Source organism: Pteropus alecto, unplaced genomic scaffold, assembly GCF_000325575.1.
Source record: "Pteropus alecto unplaced genomic scaffold, ASM32557v1 scaffold21, whole genome shotgun sequence".
Classification (NCBI taxonomy): domain Eukaryota; kingdom Metazoa; phylum Chordata; class Mammalia; order Chiroptera; family Pteropodidae; genus Pteropus; species Pteropus alecto.
The window spans coordinates 19,694,551-19,712,174 of record NW_006436282.1 but is presented as its reverse complement, the minus strand read 5'-3'; the positions used below and the strand labels follow the sequence as shown (position 1 = coordinate 19,712,174).

At 42.7% G+C, this 17,624-nt stretch overlaps 1 protein-coding gene and 1 pseudogene across 3 annotated transcripts in view; one reads left to right on the top strand and one right to left on the bottom strand.

Annotated features, from left to right (window-relative positions):
* Positions 1 to 4,336, top strand: part of HIBADH (3-hydroxyisobutyrate dehydrogenase) — a 93,765-nt gene extending 89,429 nt beyond the window's left edge. For all 3 annotated transcript variants that reach the window (XM_015589390.2, XM_025046897.1, XM_015589391.2), the window contains exon 8: positions 3,411 to 4,336. In XM_015589390.2, the coding sequence (XP_015444876.1) occupies positions 3,411 to 3,569 (159 nt within the window). In that variant the 3' untranslated portion in view covers positions 3,570 to 4,336. The remainder of the gene's footprint in view (positions 1 to 3,410) is intronic.
* On the bottom strand, positions 577 to 695 carry LOC112479989 (annotated as a pseudogene).
* Positions 4,337 to 17,624: the final 13,288 nt, after the last annotated feature.

The window sequence follows — 17,624 nt, the reverse complement described above, 5'->3', positions numbered from 1 at the left end:
CAGTCTCTAGACCTTGTATTCAGGTTTGTGTGTCCTCCACACAGGCTTTTATGGTTGTGCCGTGTGGCTCTTGTTGGAAACAGAAGGTAGCTCCTTGAGTGCATTGTTTTCGTCAGCGCTACAGGGTGATTTATCAGAGCACGTGGAGGAGTGAAGGAGTCGCATGCGCGGTTTCCTTTGTGTGTCCATATGAAGTGGGTTGTGACCTGTTAGCTTATTCGGTCCCTAACATACTGGTAAGGGCTCAGAGGAAACAGCTAACAAGTAAAGTGTAATACGAAGCAGTAGTAGGTTTCTAATCAAAGCGAATGGATCCGTGTGACCTCCCGTTCCTCTGCAGTGCTGGCTTTGTTTGGGGACTCTCCCCCGTACTGTCCTCTACTCTGCTGGACACTTTTATTTTAGTCATTTTCTCCAGTGTCCCTGCCCAGGAAGACTCTGCCACTTTAATTTTATTTATTTATTTATTCATTCATTCATTCATTCATATATTTTTAAGTGAGGCAACCCTTGGTTGACCTCACAGATTGCAAGGACCTTGTCAGCTTACGACCCCTTATTTATTTTTATTTTTTACGCCTATGATACCTGGTCTTCCTAGGTGGTCTCCCATCTAAGTACTAACCAGGCCCAACTCTGCTTAGCTTCCAAGATCAAATGGGATCGGGCTTGTTCAGGGTGGCATGGCCATAGACTCTGCCACTTTAATTTTAAAGGTCCTTCCTTTAAAATTATTTTCTTGGTAATTTTTTTAAAAGATAGCTTTTTCAACAAATAGCATAAGACAGCACAGTACTAAAGCACGGATCCTACTGTTCTCTTTTATTCTTGTTTCCCTTGTGAAATGCAATTGTCATTTCCCTTATAAAGAGGAACACTGCTTAATTTTGCTCGGAACAAAAGTACCTAGAAATGAACTTTTGAAAATCTTTCATTGCTTCAGATAGCTATTAACAAAAAGGCCACAGCCAATTAGATTTGTATAGAGAAATTGATGGAGCTTAAATAAATCTCCATCAATGCAGTAATGATTAAGACAATTGCACCTGCTTGGGCAGATCAAGGCTTTACTTACTTACTTAGAGGTGTTTTGCTCAACTGCCTTTAAATTTCATTGTGCCAGGGGATATGATGCTAGCAAGTCATTGAAGTAGAGGCTTGTCCATTTATTTCTAGGTCTTAACATCATCACATTCTAACATTTTGTAATCAATACAAAAACTAGATCATCCTTCTGAACTCTCCAAGTTAGAAGTCTGCTTCCCGATGGGCACTAAGGAACAGTTTATGGGCAACCATGGCGGCCGTTGGTACTCGCCCCACAGGCCAGTTTCCTCGTAAAACAGAACAGCTTGCTCCTCCATTGATTTGTTGAAATCCTTTTGCAGTTGTCTTGCATTTTTTTCCTGAACTACCCACTGAGCTCATGAATTTGTAAGTATTTTATTTGGTTAGTGAAGTGAGATATTTAAATTGTATATTGTAAGCTTCAGAGGATGCCTCCTTTTCCTAACATTTGAGGATTGACAGGCTACTCAGACTTTATGGACTAATCACCTTTTCCTTTTTAGAATGTCCGTCCTTTAAGGGAACAGCCACTAAAGTATGTTAGTTTCCCTTTTTTGATTTTATTAGCTCTTATTCGAGATCATATTTACTTGCCCTAATGAAAAACTCTTAAGACTTTTTTTCTTGATAGCGTTGTCTTCTCTTCAGTATGTTATGTTCACTCTGAATTCTTATATTCTAGTTTTATTACTAGGTTAAATATTAAATGTAGTCTATCTATGTAGATTTTCTCTGTCATTTTAAAATAAAAGCATCTTACAGATGTGCTGCAAAAGGACGTTGACAAAAGAGCCCTGTCTGCGTGTCGGGCATGAGCAGTAACTGAGCCAACCATGTTTGTTAAGTGTGTGGGTAATGATGAAACTTGCTTTTTAGTGGAAGCTATAGAAGAATTTAACGTTAAGTAGATTTTCCAAATCTGTGTGTTTACATGTGAAAATTATACAAACACAAAATAACGTTTGCTCTTGTGGCATACATATTCAAGATGCTAGATATTTAATATATTCTTTAATGTATGCTTGTTTTTTTTTGAATCATTTTCTCCTTTGAGTGGGTGCTGTCAATAACTGCTCCTTTGTCAAGGATGTGCTTCAAGAGTAGAAGTATTTCTCATCTTGCTTCTCATCTTCCCCTTTCATTGCTTGTTGACTTCCGTTGGTGGGGGCAATGGGAATGATAACGGTAACAAGAAAATCCAGTTGATTTTGCCATTTGTTTGCAGCTCTTATAAAACCACAAATAAAATGAAACGTGGGGAATAATGTTTCAGTTATTCATACTTTCATTCTCCTTCCATCTACTCCAGATATTTTAAGTTTAAACAAAATTCCGTTTTTATGGTAGTGAATAGCCATTAGCTACAGTCTAACTCTATAAGAGATTTATAATGTTAACTTTGTATATTTTACAACAGCCATAAGTTTTCTGACACTTTCAGAATAAAGCATTAGATCTATGAGGTGTCGAAGGGTTGTTGTGAAGATGATCGTCCCATTGCACTTAAAATAAAATGAAAACATATTAAGGCTTCTGTGTCCACTTGGTCCCATCCCCCAGCGCATTTCCCTCCCCAGCCCCTTTGCTCGCTCTAGTTCACCCTCACTGGCCTTCTTACCATTTTTTGAGGATCCAAGCCAGGTCCCACCACAGGGCCTTTACCTTCCCATTTCAAGTGCCCGAAACTCTCATGCCCCAGCTCTCCAGAGACCTCGCTACCTCCCTGACATCATCTGTCAGAGTTCTCTTCCTTCCACCCCACCCCGTGCTGTCCATCACTTTCTAACCCCTCACCCTGCTTTATTTTTCTTCACAGCACTTGTTGTCGTCTGGAATTTTAGTATTTGTTTTGTTGTCTGTCTTCCCCACTGGACAGCTTCATGAGAACACTGACTTGATTTTTCATAATGTTATCACCAGCACTTAGAACAGTGCCCAGCACACAGCAGTTTTGAATAAGATATCAAATGGGTATGCCACAGTTCCATAACGGGGTTTGGTATAGGCTTACAGCCTTCTGCAGATTTGAAAAAGCATTTGCTTGTGTGATCTCACCTGTGTAGTAACCCCTGGGCAAAGTCAGAACAAAACGGGTCTGGCGGAGGGTGGAGGAGTGGAGAGGACACTCAGAAATCCAGCTTTCTGTCTGGAGCAGTTTTGCAGCTACATGAAAGCACTAAAAATTATACATAATTTACCATAGTGCTTGTAAGTATCTTATTTTTTTCAGACTTCGTTTTTTTTTTTTCTTCTTTGAAACAAAAGCATTAGGAGCCACAGTTCCAAAGTGGAGCTTTACCTGCCAGTCTCAATGTGTTCCCTCCTGCCCTTGTTTGATTTAGGATCTGGGATTAGCACAAGACTCTGCCACCAGCACAAAGAGCCCCATCCTCCTGGGCAGTCAGGCCCATCAGATCTACAGGATGATGTGCGCGAAGGGCTACTCACAGAAAGACTTCTCGTCTGTGTTCCAGTTTCTACGAGAGGAGGAGACCTTCTGAGTCAGCACTTTGGTCGTGGACACTGTTGGAAACCAAACTATCTTGAGCCTCCTTACAGCTCACACCACCAGTCATTGAGTTTAGTCAAAAGTCACCTGTCTGTTTTTGGTTGCCTAGGTCACCGTAAACCCTAGGATCTTTCATCCATTTTTAACTGCTTGTTCTTTTTATCTTTTTAGCAAACGTACATTATCTGAATTTTTTTTTTTTCTGTAAGCCACCGATGGTCTCTGCTAACTAGCTGATTGACCTTTTTCAAAAATTTGATCCGTAATCATCTTCAGCTAAATCATTGCGTACTTCAATCAGGATGTTATTTACTTCACTTTAAAAATAAAACCAAATATTTTTCAGTAGGACGAAACTGATCTTAAAGGGGAAAAAGAAAAATCCGCGTGAGGAAGGAGGGAAGGACGGTGAATTGCCGCCTGTGTTTCTCAGGTGGTAGTATTTTTGCATTTCTGAGGTTACTGATTTGTTTTCCAGGGAATTGATAAAGCAGGAGAACGCCTTGCTGCATGTTTTATACTTGGGACTCTGTTACATCCTAGCTTGTCCATCTCATATCAGTTCTCAGTGTTCAGCAGAGTTGTTTTTTATATTTTTGCTTCCTTGTACATTCTGAGTACATATTTTTTGACTTCAGAAGAATGACATCTTTAGACCTGTTTCAGAGGCAATGATGATATTTGCTTTAGGTAATTCTTACAGTATTCTAAATAGAGCCATATTATTTTGAATTCAAATAAATTTCTATGCTGATAATACTTCCTTGGAGTTTTTGCGTCTTCTCAGCTGTTCTATGAACAGTCAAGTGATCTGACAAACTGGTGTGACAGCCTAATGGGGAGAGGATGGGAAGAAGAGGAGGGGGCGGTCAAAGGAGCCAGGCTCTGCACAGGCCGGTGGCAAGCCAGCCGCGGGGCTGCTCCACCTGAATCCTTAATGTATTCGTCTGAGTGTTTTCCAGGTTGTAGACACTATGGGAAGTCAGCCTGCGTGAAATATGGCCCCATATGGGGCATAGTTGCCGTTTTCCTCACCTCAGCCCCTAGAAATAGTCCAGGTGATAGACCTAGACACCAAATTTGGCAGAAGTACAACTACTTTCATCATTTTCCTGGTGATAAAAAATTCCAGGCACTATTATAAGTGATGGGGCTACGATGGTGAATAAGGAGACAAAATCGTGCCCTCGTAGACCATAAATTCTGGTGTTGCATATGTGTGTGTGTGTGAGGGGAAGTGACAGACAAGAAATACATGTTCAGTGCGCATGGCAGGTGGTGATAAGGGCTAACAGGAACACTGAAGCGGGGTGGAGGGGGGCCGCCAGGGGTGTTATATTAGAGTGGTAAGGGACACTCTCTTTGATAAGGTGGCATTTGAGCAGAGATGAGAAGGAAGTGAGGGAACAAGCCATGCAGTTATGCAAGGACAGAACGTTACAGGCGCAAGGACAGAAATTGCAGAGACCCTCAGTCAAGATGACGTAGATGTGAGGAATAGCAAAGAGGCCGTCAGCGAGGTGTCATGAGATGGGGCAGGGGTAGATCTTGTAGGGTCTTCAGGGCTATGTTAGGACATTGATTTTTATTCTGAGTGGAAGAGGCATGTGGTCAGCAAACGCACAAGCTAACCAAGAGACTGCCACCACCAAATTCAGTGGCTTAAAGTAACCAATGTTCATTGTTTTTCGAGATTGCCCAGGTCGGCTATATTTCTCTTCTGGGTTGGGCCAACTCATCTGGAGCTGGAGGGTCTAGTTTGGACTCAGTCAGCTGGGACAGCTGGAATGGTTAGGACTTCTCTCCACATGGTCACTCATCCGCCAGGAGGCTAACCTGAGTTAGTTCACACGGTGATGCTCTCTCAGCAGCAACATCGGACAAGTCCCAATGGACAAGCACTTTTCAAGCATGTGCTTGCCTCATGGCTGCACTATCCCACTGGCCAAAGGAAGTCACCTGGCCAAGCCCAGAGTTAGCATAGGAGGGGACTGTGTAAGAGTGTGTGGACACAGAGAGGGGCATCAGGGTGGCCATTTGCAAATACCCGATCACAGCCAGCCTAGAGCGGATTCTGTGCAGAGGGTTAATGTTCTCTGCCCTACTTTTTGAAGGGATCCCTCTGGTTGCTGTGTGGAGAAGAGACTGTAGGGGCGAGGGTGGGAGTGAGGAGACCAGTTAGGAGGCGACTGTAATAACGCAGTTAAGAAATGGTGGTTAGTGGGCGAAGAAACGGTGGCGGCTGGGACCAGAATGTTAACAATGGAAGAGGCAGGAAGTCGTCATAACAGAGCCACTAACCGATGGAAGGTGTGAGAAAGCGGGGAACCAAGGGGTGACTTCAAGGTTGGTGGGGAATGCGGAAGGGCGAGGCTGCCATTTACTCTGGAGAAGATCGTGAGAGGCCTAATAATCACCTAAGGAGAAAAACAAAGGTCCAGGCCCAAGCCCTGGGTGCTCTACCTTTCCATGGTTGAGAAGAGGAGGCAGAACCAGCAAATGGGACTGAGGAGTGACCAGAAGCCAAAAAGAGTGTTTTAAGGAGGATTCGAATCAATATTTGCATCAAAAACTACTGACAAGTTAATTGATATAAGGGCTGAGAGTTAATCGTTTGGATTTGGCAAAATAGAAGTCATTGGTGACTCTGACACGTGTTTAGATGGTGCTGGAAATGAGACAGAGGAAGAATGGGAGGAGAGGAATTGGAAGTCATAAGTAGAGACAGCTCTCAAAAAATTTTGCTGCGGAGGAAAGTAGACAAATGGGATAGATACTGGCAGGGAATACGGGGTCAAGGGAAGTCTTATTTACATTTTTAAGACGGCAGATATTATGGGGCTATCCAGTTGGAGGTGGAATGATCAAATAAAGAGGTAAAAATAATGATGCACAAAAGAGAGAGGACACTTGCTAAATGATATCCTTGAAGGGGAAGGTACAGGTGTGGACGGATCTCCAAAAACTTAAAAACCAGCACAAACAGGTAAAGTGTCAGATTGCCAGCATCTTGTATGAAGGACAGTAGCGTTGAAATTATTCAGTTTTTCAACACAGAATAATAAATATTCATGCTGGAAAGGACTTTACTAACCTCTAAGTGTGACTCGTTTAAGTCACACTCCTCATTAGTTTCTCATCTATAAAGTTGTCATAAACAATGTAGCCTAATATTAAATACATGCTTGGAAACTCAAAACCAAAAATATGAGTTAAGGACAATCACAAGTGTTATTGAGCATGTGAAGAAGTTAATACCCTCTTATATTTGCTGCTGGGAATATAAAGCAGTGCAGCCGCTCTGGAAAATAGTTCAGCAGTTCCTCGAAAGGGTAAACAGGGTTACCCCACAACCCGGCAGTTCCACTCCTAGCTGTGCACTCAAGAAAAATGAAAATGTGTCTGCAGAAACCTGTACACGAGTGTTGATAGCAACCTTATTCATGATAGCCAAAAAGTAGAAACTATTAAAAAATCCTTCACCCGATGATGGCATAGACAAACTATGCTATGTCCATACAGTGGAAGACTGGCCATAGAAGGAATGAAGTACAGGTAGGTTCGTGCTATAATGTATATGAACCTTGAAAACATTGTGTCAAGTGAAAGGCCAGACACCAAAAGCCACACACTGTATGAACCTGGATGAAATGTCAGGAGTAGGCAAATCCATAGAGACAGAGTAGATTAATGGTTTCCAGGGACCAGGGTGTAGGGCGAGCGAGGAGCGACTGCTGCTAGGTATGGAGTTGCTTTTGGGCTGAGGAAAATGTTCCGCAATTAAGTCATTACAGTGGTTGCACAGCTTTGTGAATGTATGAAAACCCACTAAGTGCTCGCTTCGGCTGCACTTATACTAAAACCCACTGAATTGGATACTTTTAAATGGTGAATTTTATGGTGTGTGAATTATATTTTGAAAAAAAAACTAAGGAAGGAAAAAAAATCACGTGTTAAGATCTTTCTCCATGGATATGTGGCTCTTACTGGGGAAGTTTTGCCCCCAGGGGACATTTAGCAGTGTCTAGAGACACTTTTGGTGGTTATACTGGGGGTGCGGGATGCTGCTAGCATCTAGTGGGTAGAGTCCAAGGATGCTGCTGAACAGCCTGTAATGCACAGGACAGCTCCCCCAAGAATTACCTGCTCAAATGTCCATAATGCGGAGTTTGAGAAACACTACTCAGGTGTGTGTTCCACAGGGCATATCATGACCTGAGCTTCCCATTCTCCCCAGCAGACCTGCTTCTCCTGGTCCCTGTCCCGTCCAGGTTCCCAGGGACCATCCCTGGCTCCTTCCTCCGTACACATTCTCCATAGTGAATTCTAAATCTTTGGGGCCAACTTGAGGCCCTCATCAATTCTTGTCCAGGACACTTCAGTATCTGCATCGCTTCCAATTTTTTTCCAAGAGTTTTACTGAGGTATAATTTACATATGATAAAATTTGCTGGTGTTAAATGTACGATTCATGGACTTTTTGTAAATTTACGAAGTTGTATAATCACCACATTCCAATTTTAGAACATTTTCATCGCTTGCCCTTACCTTGAAAAAATCTCCAATGCCCATTTACGGTCACTCCCTTTCTGCCCCTCCCCCAAACCCACAGCTGTGGGCACCCGTTAATTTTGGTGTCTATAGATTTGTAGCTGCTTTTCAGCCACCAGTTTGGTTCTTCCCTAATTCATCCTTCGCCATGCTGTGAGAGAGGTCTTTCTAAGACAAATCCCATCCAGTCATTCCCCTCATAAAATCTCTCAGCCTCTCACACCTCAGTGCCTTTGCACACGCCAATGTCTTCTCCTGAAATGCCCTCTGCACTCCTCCTGGCTGAGCAGCTCAGGCACCATGCAGGGCCTGCCTTCCCCAGCTACCTCACGCTGTCATTGCCCCAGCTGCCATAGCTCTTTGTTGCTATCTTTTGTATCATAGAACTTATGCTATTACATTATATATTTGCTGGTTTGCCCATTTTTTCTTCCACACCAGACTGTGAGCTCTTTGAGGGCGCAAAATGTGTCATATTCAGCTTCGAGTGTCTGTTTTGAGTTCAGCACCTGGCATTGAGTAAGAGCTCAATAAAGGTGTGAATAACAGTGATTGGAAGCTGGGACATTGTTTTTGTGTTAGGTGAACTACTGACAGCAAAAACTTTGTTCCTAAACATTCTTCCTTGGCAGATCAAGTGTATTTTACTCTGAGTTATAAGTTATGCTGTGTGTTATACACAGCTGCCCAAGAAGTCTTATAGAATGTGGATCTTTTACAAAGTCTTCTAAGTCAAAAGATTAGCCTATGCTGCTTGGTATAGAAGAAGCTTATGGGGAAGAATAGGTAGCCAGCTTTCTGGTAGCAAGCTTTGGTCTCTTTATGTACTTTACACATCAACTTACATGCAGAGAAGCATGTACATTTTTCTCTTTACAGCAGTTTCAAATGCAGTCTTTTATAACATGCTACACAGACCTCGAGGCATAAGGCGAATCTCATAATAACACAGGTTTGATTTATTCAAGGGATTCTGTGAAGAGGTAGGTGTTTGAGAGATTCTGTTGCTATCCTATTGATCTGACATCATGATAATAGAGCATATACTCGGCCACAGCTGAGTCCAAATTTAAGCAAACCCCAAATGGAGCAGGCCTACTCCTTGGCCATTTTTCTCATTGCATGGATTTTGATCTTGACTTTTATTCTAAGCGATCAGAAATTGTGATTGTGTGATCCGTGTAATCCGTCCGCTTCCAATGGGGGAGTGGGCGAGAAAGGCACATCTGAGCAGAGGATGGGGAGGCATCATCCCTGTGCATAAATTCTACCCAGGCTGCTGTCAGAAGCCTGCTGCTGCTCAGGAAAACAGCACAAGTTACTACCAGCCTCAGCTGCAGTAACTGTACCCTTGAGCATTCTCAAATGGCCAGCCAATGGGGAGGCGTCTGCCCGAGTGGGGTTTTTTTAGCCATCTTTCAGTTCAATTGAAGAGGGAGCTTAAGGACATCATAGGGATTTGTAACATTCCACGCAAGGTGTCAGACCCATAAACTAGCATGTCCATCACAGCGATGCGCTCATGGAGTCATCTCTCATTGGCGGCAGAGAGATTGAAGATGACCTTTTACTATTTAATTGTATTCATTTTGTAATTCAAGAATACCTGAAAGAGATGCAGACTGCTTCATTCAGACTAGAATTCGACTCTTCCGGAACGTTAGGAGGAGGATGCAGGAAAGCAGAAGGACTTTGCAGCTAGCCCGCAGGGAGTGGTTTCGAGTGACTTGATTACCAGAACTGTCCCTGGTGCGGGAGACAGGAGGCCTGCATTCTAGCCATAGGTCATCGCTAACTGTCAGTGTGGAGGATCAGTTTCCTTCTCTTTAAAATGAGGACATTGCACTGATCTCCGAGGTTTGCTTTAGCTCTTAAATTCTGGTTCCTCTTAGTTAACGGTTGAAGAAAATGTGAGGCATATGTTTCTGACAGTTTTTGGACTCTCTCTGGTTAGGTATTATTTATGGCTCATATAGCCATCTCATTTATTAGGCTTTTTTTTTTTTTTATAGCCGGAAATAGATTCAGAGATCAATACATTTTTATTAATGATAGTCCGTCATGCCTGGTAAAAGGATGGCAAGAGAACGCATCTAGAATGAGCCACTTGAATAAACCTGACACACAAGCTTAGCTACGAGCTGCATTTTGGCAGGCCTTTCTGTAAAATAATGACATTGGCAGAGCGAGAGACTACGGAAACCTTCCTCACAGCCAGACTCGTAAAATCAAAGGGCAGGTGTGGGGTGTGTTTCTCAGCCTTGGCTGTATATGCAAATCCCATGACTTTTTGAGTGTAGCATTTTATCTTCAAAAGGACAAAATTTGGCATTTGCCGTAGTCATTAAAAATGATAAATGCCTAAAATGCTTTTGAGTTGGGATTATTGTAGGTTAGAACAAATATTGTTTCAATACTAAACAGTATCTTCCAGTAGAAAACTTCTCATAGACGTTGTCGATTCAGAAAATAAAAAAAATCTTTCGTTATTTTCCTATTAAGTCATCTGAAATTGCGCATAATTGTTACCAGTTCTCTTTATAAAAATGAATGGTCTGGGCCATTTGGAAGTGAATTACTTCTCCTGACACCATTAAGAGATAGCCTTGTGCCCTGAAAGAGTTAATTTGCCTCCAGATGGAGCTTTTTTCAGCTCCTTTGAGCAGAGTTCAGATGACATCAAGTTCACTTACATTTGTTTTGTGCCTGTTGAACTTAATTTTCATTCTATTTATGGATAGAATTTGAAATATTCTATGGTAATTTTAGACTGTTTGAGGCCTTTTCCAGAAATTTCATCTTAGAGTTTTAATCTCAGAGACCCTAAGAGCAAATACAGCTTTAATCCCTGCCTCTCTCCTCTTAATGACCTTAACCCTGACCCCAGGCCTGCTCTCTGTAAGTGCGCAATGTGATTCATTCTCCTTGCTTGGTTTAGTTTTGTCCTTTTAATGAACCAAGATGACCGGGAGACCTGATAGCTTATTTGTGCTAATGTAAGTATGCTCTACTAGTTAACTCCTAACTCATTTATTTGGCTTTTACTTTTGCCCAGAATTGCCCCTTTGTCTCAAAGATGAAAAGTCCATGTTTTAGACAAGTGAGTCAGGAGACAGATACTACACTAGAATAAAAGATAAAGCAAACTGCTAGAGAAGGAGAGACAGTCTTTATATTCTGTGCCTCAACTGCCAAATTATAGACACAGTATACACGTTCATTAAGAACATCTCTTATTATGCAGTTACAGCCCAACGCGCTACCGCTCAGAACCATTTTCACCTTCTGAGTTCTAGGAATTATAATGTCTCCGAGTTAAAATTTTTTGTGCTTGTGACTTGGTGGTCCGACTATCTTATTTCTCCAACCTCTATAACATAATTTCTGATGCTGTTTATGTGCACAGGAATACTTTTCTGAGTTGGTGTTTAATACACATTATCCGATTCCCCCCCCGCCCGCCACCAAGTTGCCATGGCAGAACTGGGCCATCAAGGGCACTTAGAAGGTGATAAGCAGAAAGAGACTTTTAAAGAGAAGATTTACGATAGGTTTAGTTTTCCTGTCGTCTGGCTTACCACTTGCGGCCCAACTCATTTTTGAGCTGGTAGGGGTCATGCCTTGGGGTTCTGACAAATGTGTTTTTATTCTTGTGAATTTACGCTTGCTTCAGTGTCAAAACCGAAAAATAAAAAACCAACATGACTGAAAGCTGATATGACGTTGAACAGTGGCTCGATCCCTGATTATGGCCTTTCCTGGCAATCTCGTTTAATTTCTGGCTGGCTCGGCTGGCGACATGAAAAGCTGCCCCTTCTGAGGTTGGACGTTCCGTGCATTGCACTCTACTCATAGCAGTTTAGTCTGGCTCCTTTTATAGGTCAGTGACACCCTCAAGTTTGTCTACCTGTGTCACCACAAATCTTAAAAGATGCAATTTTCTTGGCAGCTTCATCCTCCTAAGATGGATTGGAGGGTGGGAGTGAAGGACAGGCTCTAATCTCTGTGGTCAGGACCAGGGAGGGCAGATGCCTCCATCTTCCCTCACATAGGCCCCAGGGACAGTGCTGGCTGAAGGACTCCGAAAGGATTCAGTTCGTGGTATTCGTCATATGCTGGAATCTTTGTTTTTCTTAAATAATCTGCTTGTTCTCTTCTGAAAATACCTGATTGTGCTTCTCCTGGAGTGGTACTGATGGCATTTCTCATCCACATTACAGCTTTGCATACTTGTTCTCTTCGGAATAAATAAAATTAAAACTTCAAAGAACATTCTCCAGGCACTCGAAGAGTTATCTAATCTCCGGCTCCTCAGCGTTGGGGGATCTTTTCTTGTGTGAGCCCTGTTATGCCAGATGGTTTCCTCTTTAAAAAAAAAAAATCATAAATGAATTCTGCATGGTCAGGTATTGTCATCTTTGCAAAGAATTTTCTTTGCCTAATGTCCTATCTGATGGGCCATTCTATGTATTATATGCTACATAATCTCCACAAATGTATACTGTGGTCCATAAAACTGCCATACTGTTTTCAGAAACTAGTAATTCACAAAGTAAACCTGAGACAGTGCTGTTAATAAACACAAATTGCAAACAAGAAGGTAGTAAGTGGAAATAATGCACTCATTTAGGACTAATAAAGCCTTTGATCTTACTTTGAAGGAAAGAGTCTATGCTTAAACTACCCATTCCGGACGGCCAGATGCCCATTATAAAGCAGTGCTTTGCTTTGATAGAAAATCACTGAGGCCTGTCTAGCAGGTCTGGTTTGTAAACAGATTAGTTAAGGGCTCATCAGGGCTGATTTGCATAGGATTCAGCGAGCCACAGTCACTTTTTCAACCTTAATGAGCAATGCCGGTTCCAGGTTGGAAATTACACCATTTTTTTTTTTTCCTAGCTAGAAATCTTAGGTAATTACTTTGTGGAAAAGGGAAAGAATATTCATATAGAGTGAACCCTGGCTGTCTTCAGTAATGGGAAAATGATGACCTAAGACTTGTTTTGCTTACTCTAAATGTTGAAGGATGTCATGAAGAAATAGGTTGGGAATTTAAAATTCGGTTACAAAAAGACGTTCCTCTCTTCCTCTGCTGTTTGAGAGGTAAAGGAGGATTATTTCGAATCATAATAGAAAAAGCCACATGGGACTACAGACTCAGACCACAAAGATTTATCTACACATGTTTGTGGAGGACTCTTTGGAGCCAGGCGGTGTTTTGGGGCCTGGCATCTCTCTTCATTCAAATCAGACAGAGGCCCCGCCCTCATGAAGCCTACCTTTCAGAGCCTTCCATTATGGAGAAGGGAGGATAGTAGAGGGAATTCGGCCAGCTTCAGCACAGGCTCTGAAATTTCTGCTCATTAGCAGCCATTTGCTTAAAAGATGGCGAGACCAGTATTCCTAGAGAGAAAACTCATTCTGATCAGTCTAACTGCACTTTTATTTTTGATTTTCAGGATAATTAGTAATCTCTTCGCTGTCAGTAATCAAAAGTATCTCCTCTTTTTAAATTTTGGAGTGAAGAAAACGTCGAAAGACGACCTTTGCTTAGTCTGATCACTTAATAGATAACAAATGGAGCAGCTAAGTAGGGACAAGGGATAATTTCGAAAATAGTTCCTAAATAAAGTGAAGTGATACCGGAAGTTTTCAACCCTGACCTTCCAGAAGTGCGGTGAATTCATGGTAGATGAAGGTTTTTTCCTTTGTCTGGCTTGCAGCAGCATCGTTCTGCATATGAGAGATGTTTTTAAGTACTGTCAGTATTGGTGACACTAATTTGCTTAGTTGGGAACTTGGGTTTAAGTAACATTTTTCAGCCTTTGTGTCCTGCCTTGTCAAGGCCAAGGACCTCAGCCTTACCCTGCTTCCTAGAAGCCAGATCAAATCAGCACACTCCTATAAATGTCACCTTGGATATATTCCACCCCTCCAAAAAAACAGTCTAGTTCTGATAAGTGTTAGGAGCGTCTGGGACAGTGTCCTACTGACTTGGGCAGAACTCCAGGCCCTGTCCAGGTAATTCAGATGGATAGGGGGTGTAAAGGGAGGCCATGCCCTCTCTCCAGATGGATTTGATTAGGCTGAGGAGGAAGAGGAGGCCTCATTCAGTTGTCTGCTTGTGAAGATTGCTAGGGAGAGGGTTCTAGTAAAATCCATATGAGACCAAGGAAGACACCTGTACCCCTTAGGAAAGATGGATCGAGTGAATTCCCTCCAGGGAATTTGGGCAAGGTCTTGGAAGGCCTTGCATTTCCCCTTCCTGGCATCCCCTCCTACTGCTTTCTAATGGGGAGCTCTCTCTCACCTTCCACCTGGGAATATACCTGACAACCTCTTCTAGGCAGGTAGGCTCACCTGGGAGGAGCCCTCTAAATGGGCACTGACAAGGGCTGCACCCTGCCTCTCAGGAGTCCTCTTAACACATGGCAACACGTGCATCTTCCATGCACGACAGTGGGTATCTGGGTCGTTCTGCCTCCTCCCCACTCTTTTTATAGACATCTCTCTCCCGTCCACTTCTTCCCAGCTCAGGCTGGCACGAGGCAGATCAGTGAGACCACTGCCAGAACAGACGTCCAAACGTGAGCTCCGTGTGGACGAGGACCATTGTTTTGTCCCTGATGTAGCCCAAGCACTTTGTACACTGCTTGGCACATAATGTGGACTCACTAAATACTGCCTTGGTTGGGAGAATGAATGAATACATTAATGATGATTGAATGAATGAATGAAATACCAGTTTTTTAAGCATTCCTAATTTTTATTGCTAATGCTCTTGACATTCCCCTTCCTCTGGCTCAGCAGGCACAGAGCCAAAGCCGAAGCTCCTGGGGCCTCTGCTTCCATGGGCTCCAGAGCAGAGAGCAGTGGGGGAAAAGGGAACTGGTTGTGGGGAGGCAGGTTTACCAATTCTTAGGAAGCCTGAGGTGGGGCTGTGTGGATAATGCCCTGCCCCAATATTTGGAAGCTTTCCAGAATGAGAAACAAAAAACACTTGGTCTCTGTTGTTATGCAGCTCAATGCCCATTCAAGAGCATCAGGAAAAGTCCTTCTTTACAGCCAGTTACTCATATAAAGGCACCAGCACAGGCTATGATCCATAGTAGATGCTCAGTAAATGTCCCTGTCTCAGTGTGGTTGTATCTAAATGCTGGCAGGTGAGCTCTTCAACTAGAGTCACAAGACTGGTACATTGAAATACCGCTTGTGCCAACCAAGCTTAAGGGACCATAGAAACCCAGTGTAGAAGGAAGCCAGAAGCTTTGCTTAATCTTGGTTTCCTGGCTTAATATAGATAAGTGAGATAGGTTTTAAAACCCTCCTTTATCTTATAAATTGGTAATCAAACTTTTGAAAGTCATGCTGAGAGCCATCCTTCACTCCCCCAGTCACCTCTTGCATCTTTTAATGGAGCGACATTGAGGCGGTGTAGCTGGGACAGGAAGTGGTCAGGCCTGAGTTTGAATCCCAGCTTTCTGCTGTGTGGCCTTGGGCATGTGACAGCCTCTCTCAGCCTCAGTTTTCTCATCTTAAAAAGGGGTGGTCACAGTGTGTACCTCAGGGGGGAGTTGGATGACTTTAGAAAGATATGAGCAGTGCGTGGGACAGAGTCTGCCACAGAGTAAACTCTGACCCAGTCATTTTATTTCTAGAAATGTATCTTAAAGAAATAATAGAACTTTATTATCTTTTCAAATAACTAAACCCATAGAGATATATTTGCAAGTGTACTCACTCATCATGTGTCGTTGTATAGTACTGACAGGTGGTTTGGTTCCTTTTCTGTGCCTTGGTCTCCTTATCAGGCTCTTTCCAGCCAGGCTTTGCCAGGCCCAGAGTCATCTGATGAAGATGTTTGGCTTTGAAGGTGGAAAAGATGTGGGCAGAGCTATAATGGAACTCTAGGACCCCCAGAGTGTCCCCTACATCTGTTAAATTGCCAATAGAGGCATGACATGGCCTGTGCAAATGATCTATCTTCATTTCCAGCCACCTCTAACTTTCCTAGTTATTAGAGAGGGAATACAAATGACTGTGGATAAACAGTCAAATATGATCCCAGATAACAGTGCTTTGGAAAGTAAAATAGAGCGACTGTTTGCAGCCAGGAGAAAACGGGTGGGGAATGGGAGAGGGGAGAGGATTAGAGAGAGAACAGCCATTATCTGGCGAAATACCTAGGGAGAAGGAAAGGAATAGGGACTTTGGAGTATGAGAGACTTACATTTGAATACCATCATTGCCAATAATTAGCAAACTAACATTACCAAAGCTTAGTTTTCTTTAAAGAAGTAATTCATAGAGCTATTGGGAGAATTAAGTGAGATGAAAGAGTATAGATATAAAGCATCTGACTCATGGAAGATACTCAATAAAACTGAGTTCCATTTTCAAATCTTTTGCCTCCTTAAGAAACCTGTGTGCTATACAACGGGTGTTGATTTCAGATTTAGAGGACGTGATCAGTGTGACATCTTTAAAATTATTTTCTGTCCCAGATGTAAATGTTCTCGTTAGCATGGTTTGCATAGTTTTCATTATCGTAGTGTGGTTTTAAAGGTTTTAGCCTTGTACTAACCTTTTTGATTAAAGACTCTCGTTGATTGATTCAAGAAATTGGTTAAATACTGAAGTAGATTAGTAAGGCCAAGAGAAGCATTTTAAAAACGTGATTACGTGAAATGTGGTGGTTAGCTCTCCACCAAACATTTGTGTTTATCATCGCGGTGAGTTGTGTTCACATCTGTTGCAGACTGACGGAAGGCTTTGAAGTTCACTCAGAATACCACAGAAAAGGCTGGTCAGGTAAGAGGCGGGGGATGGGATAAAGCCTGAGTTTCCCCAAGTCTCCCGTGCAGATAAGCACCAGCGTAGAGGAAGAATAAGAAATAGTCCTCTAAGCTTGGGTCTTCTGTTTCGCTTTCTTCTGTCCAGAGCAGTTGCTAAAGTAATTTACAGTTCGGAAAGCTGTGATCGCCCCGCTCGAAGCACTAAAAGCTCATGGTGGGGCTCCCAGTTTATCACAGGCAGTAAATGCTCACAGATTGTGATGGACTAAAAGAGCCATTGCCTACGATTTTAAGCCAGATGATAATACCATTGAGGCGAAGCCTTTTTTTCTCTTAAAAACCTATCCAGTCTACTGGATATTTTAAGAGCTCGCATTTTTGTATTATGCTATTCGATTTGATTAAACTAGACCTAAGGGTGGCTTTCGGATTTGCAGGAAGGCACCTCTCGCCTCCCCTTTATTGCTTATCTCACTATTGCTCCTATCCCCGTGAGGATTTCCTGGCGGTTGAAGAGGGTGTGCAGTTTGATCGATCTTGGCTAGAATGGGAAAAAACATGCAAGGAAAATGAGGTTTAGCATTTGGGTTCAATCAAGAGAGAGCTTTCTAATTTCAATAGCAAAATATGCATCCGAAACATCAGCGACGGACTTCGGCATCCGTGGAAAGCAGCGCCGTTGGCAGTTGCACAGTCGGAAG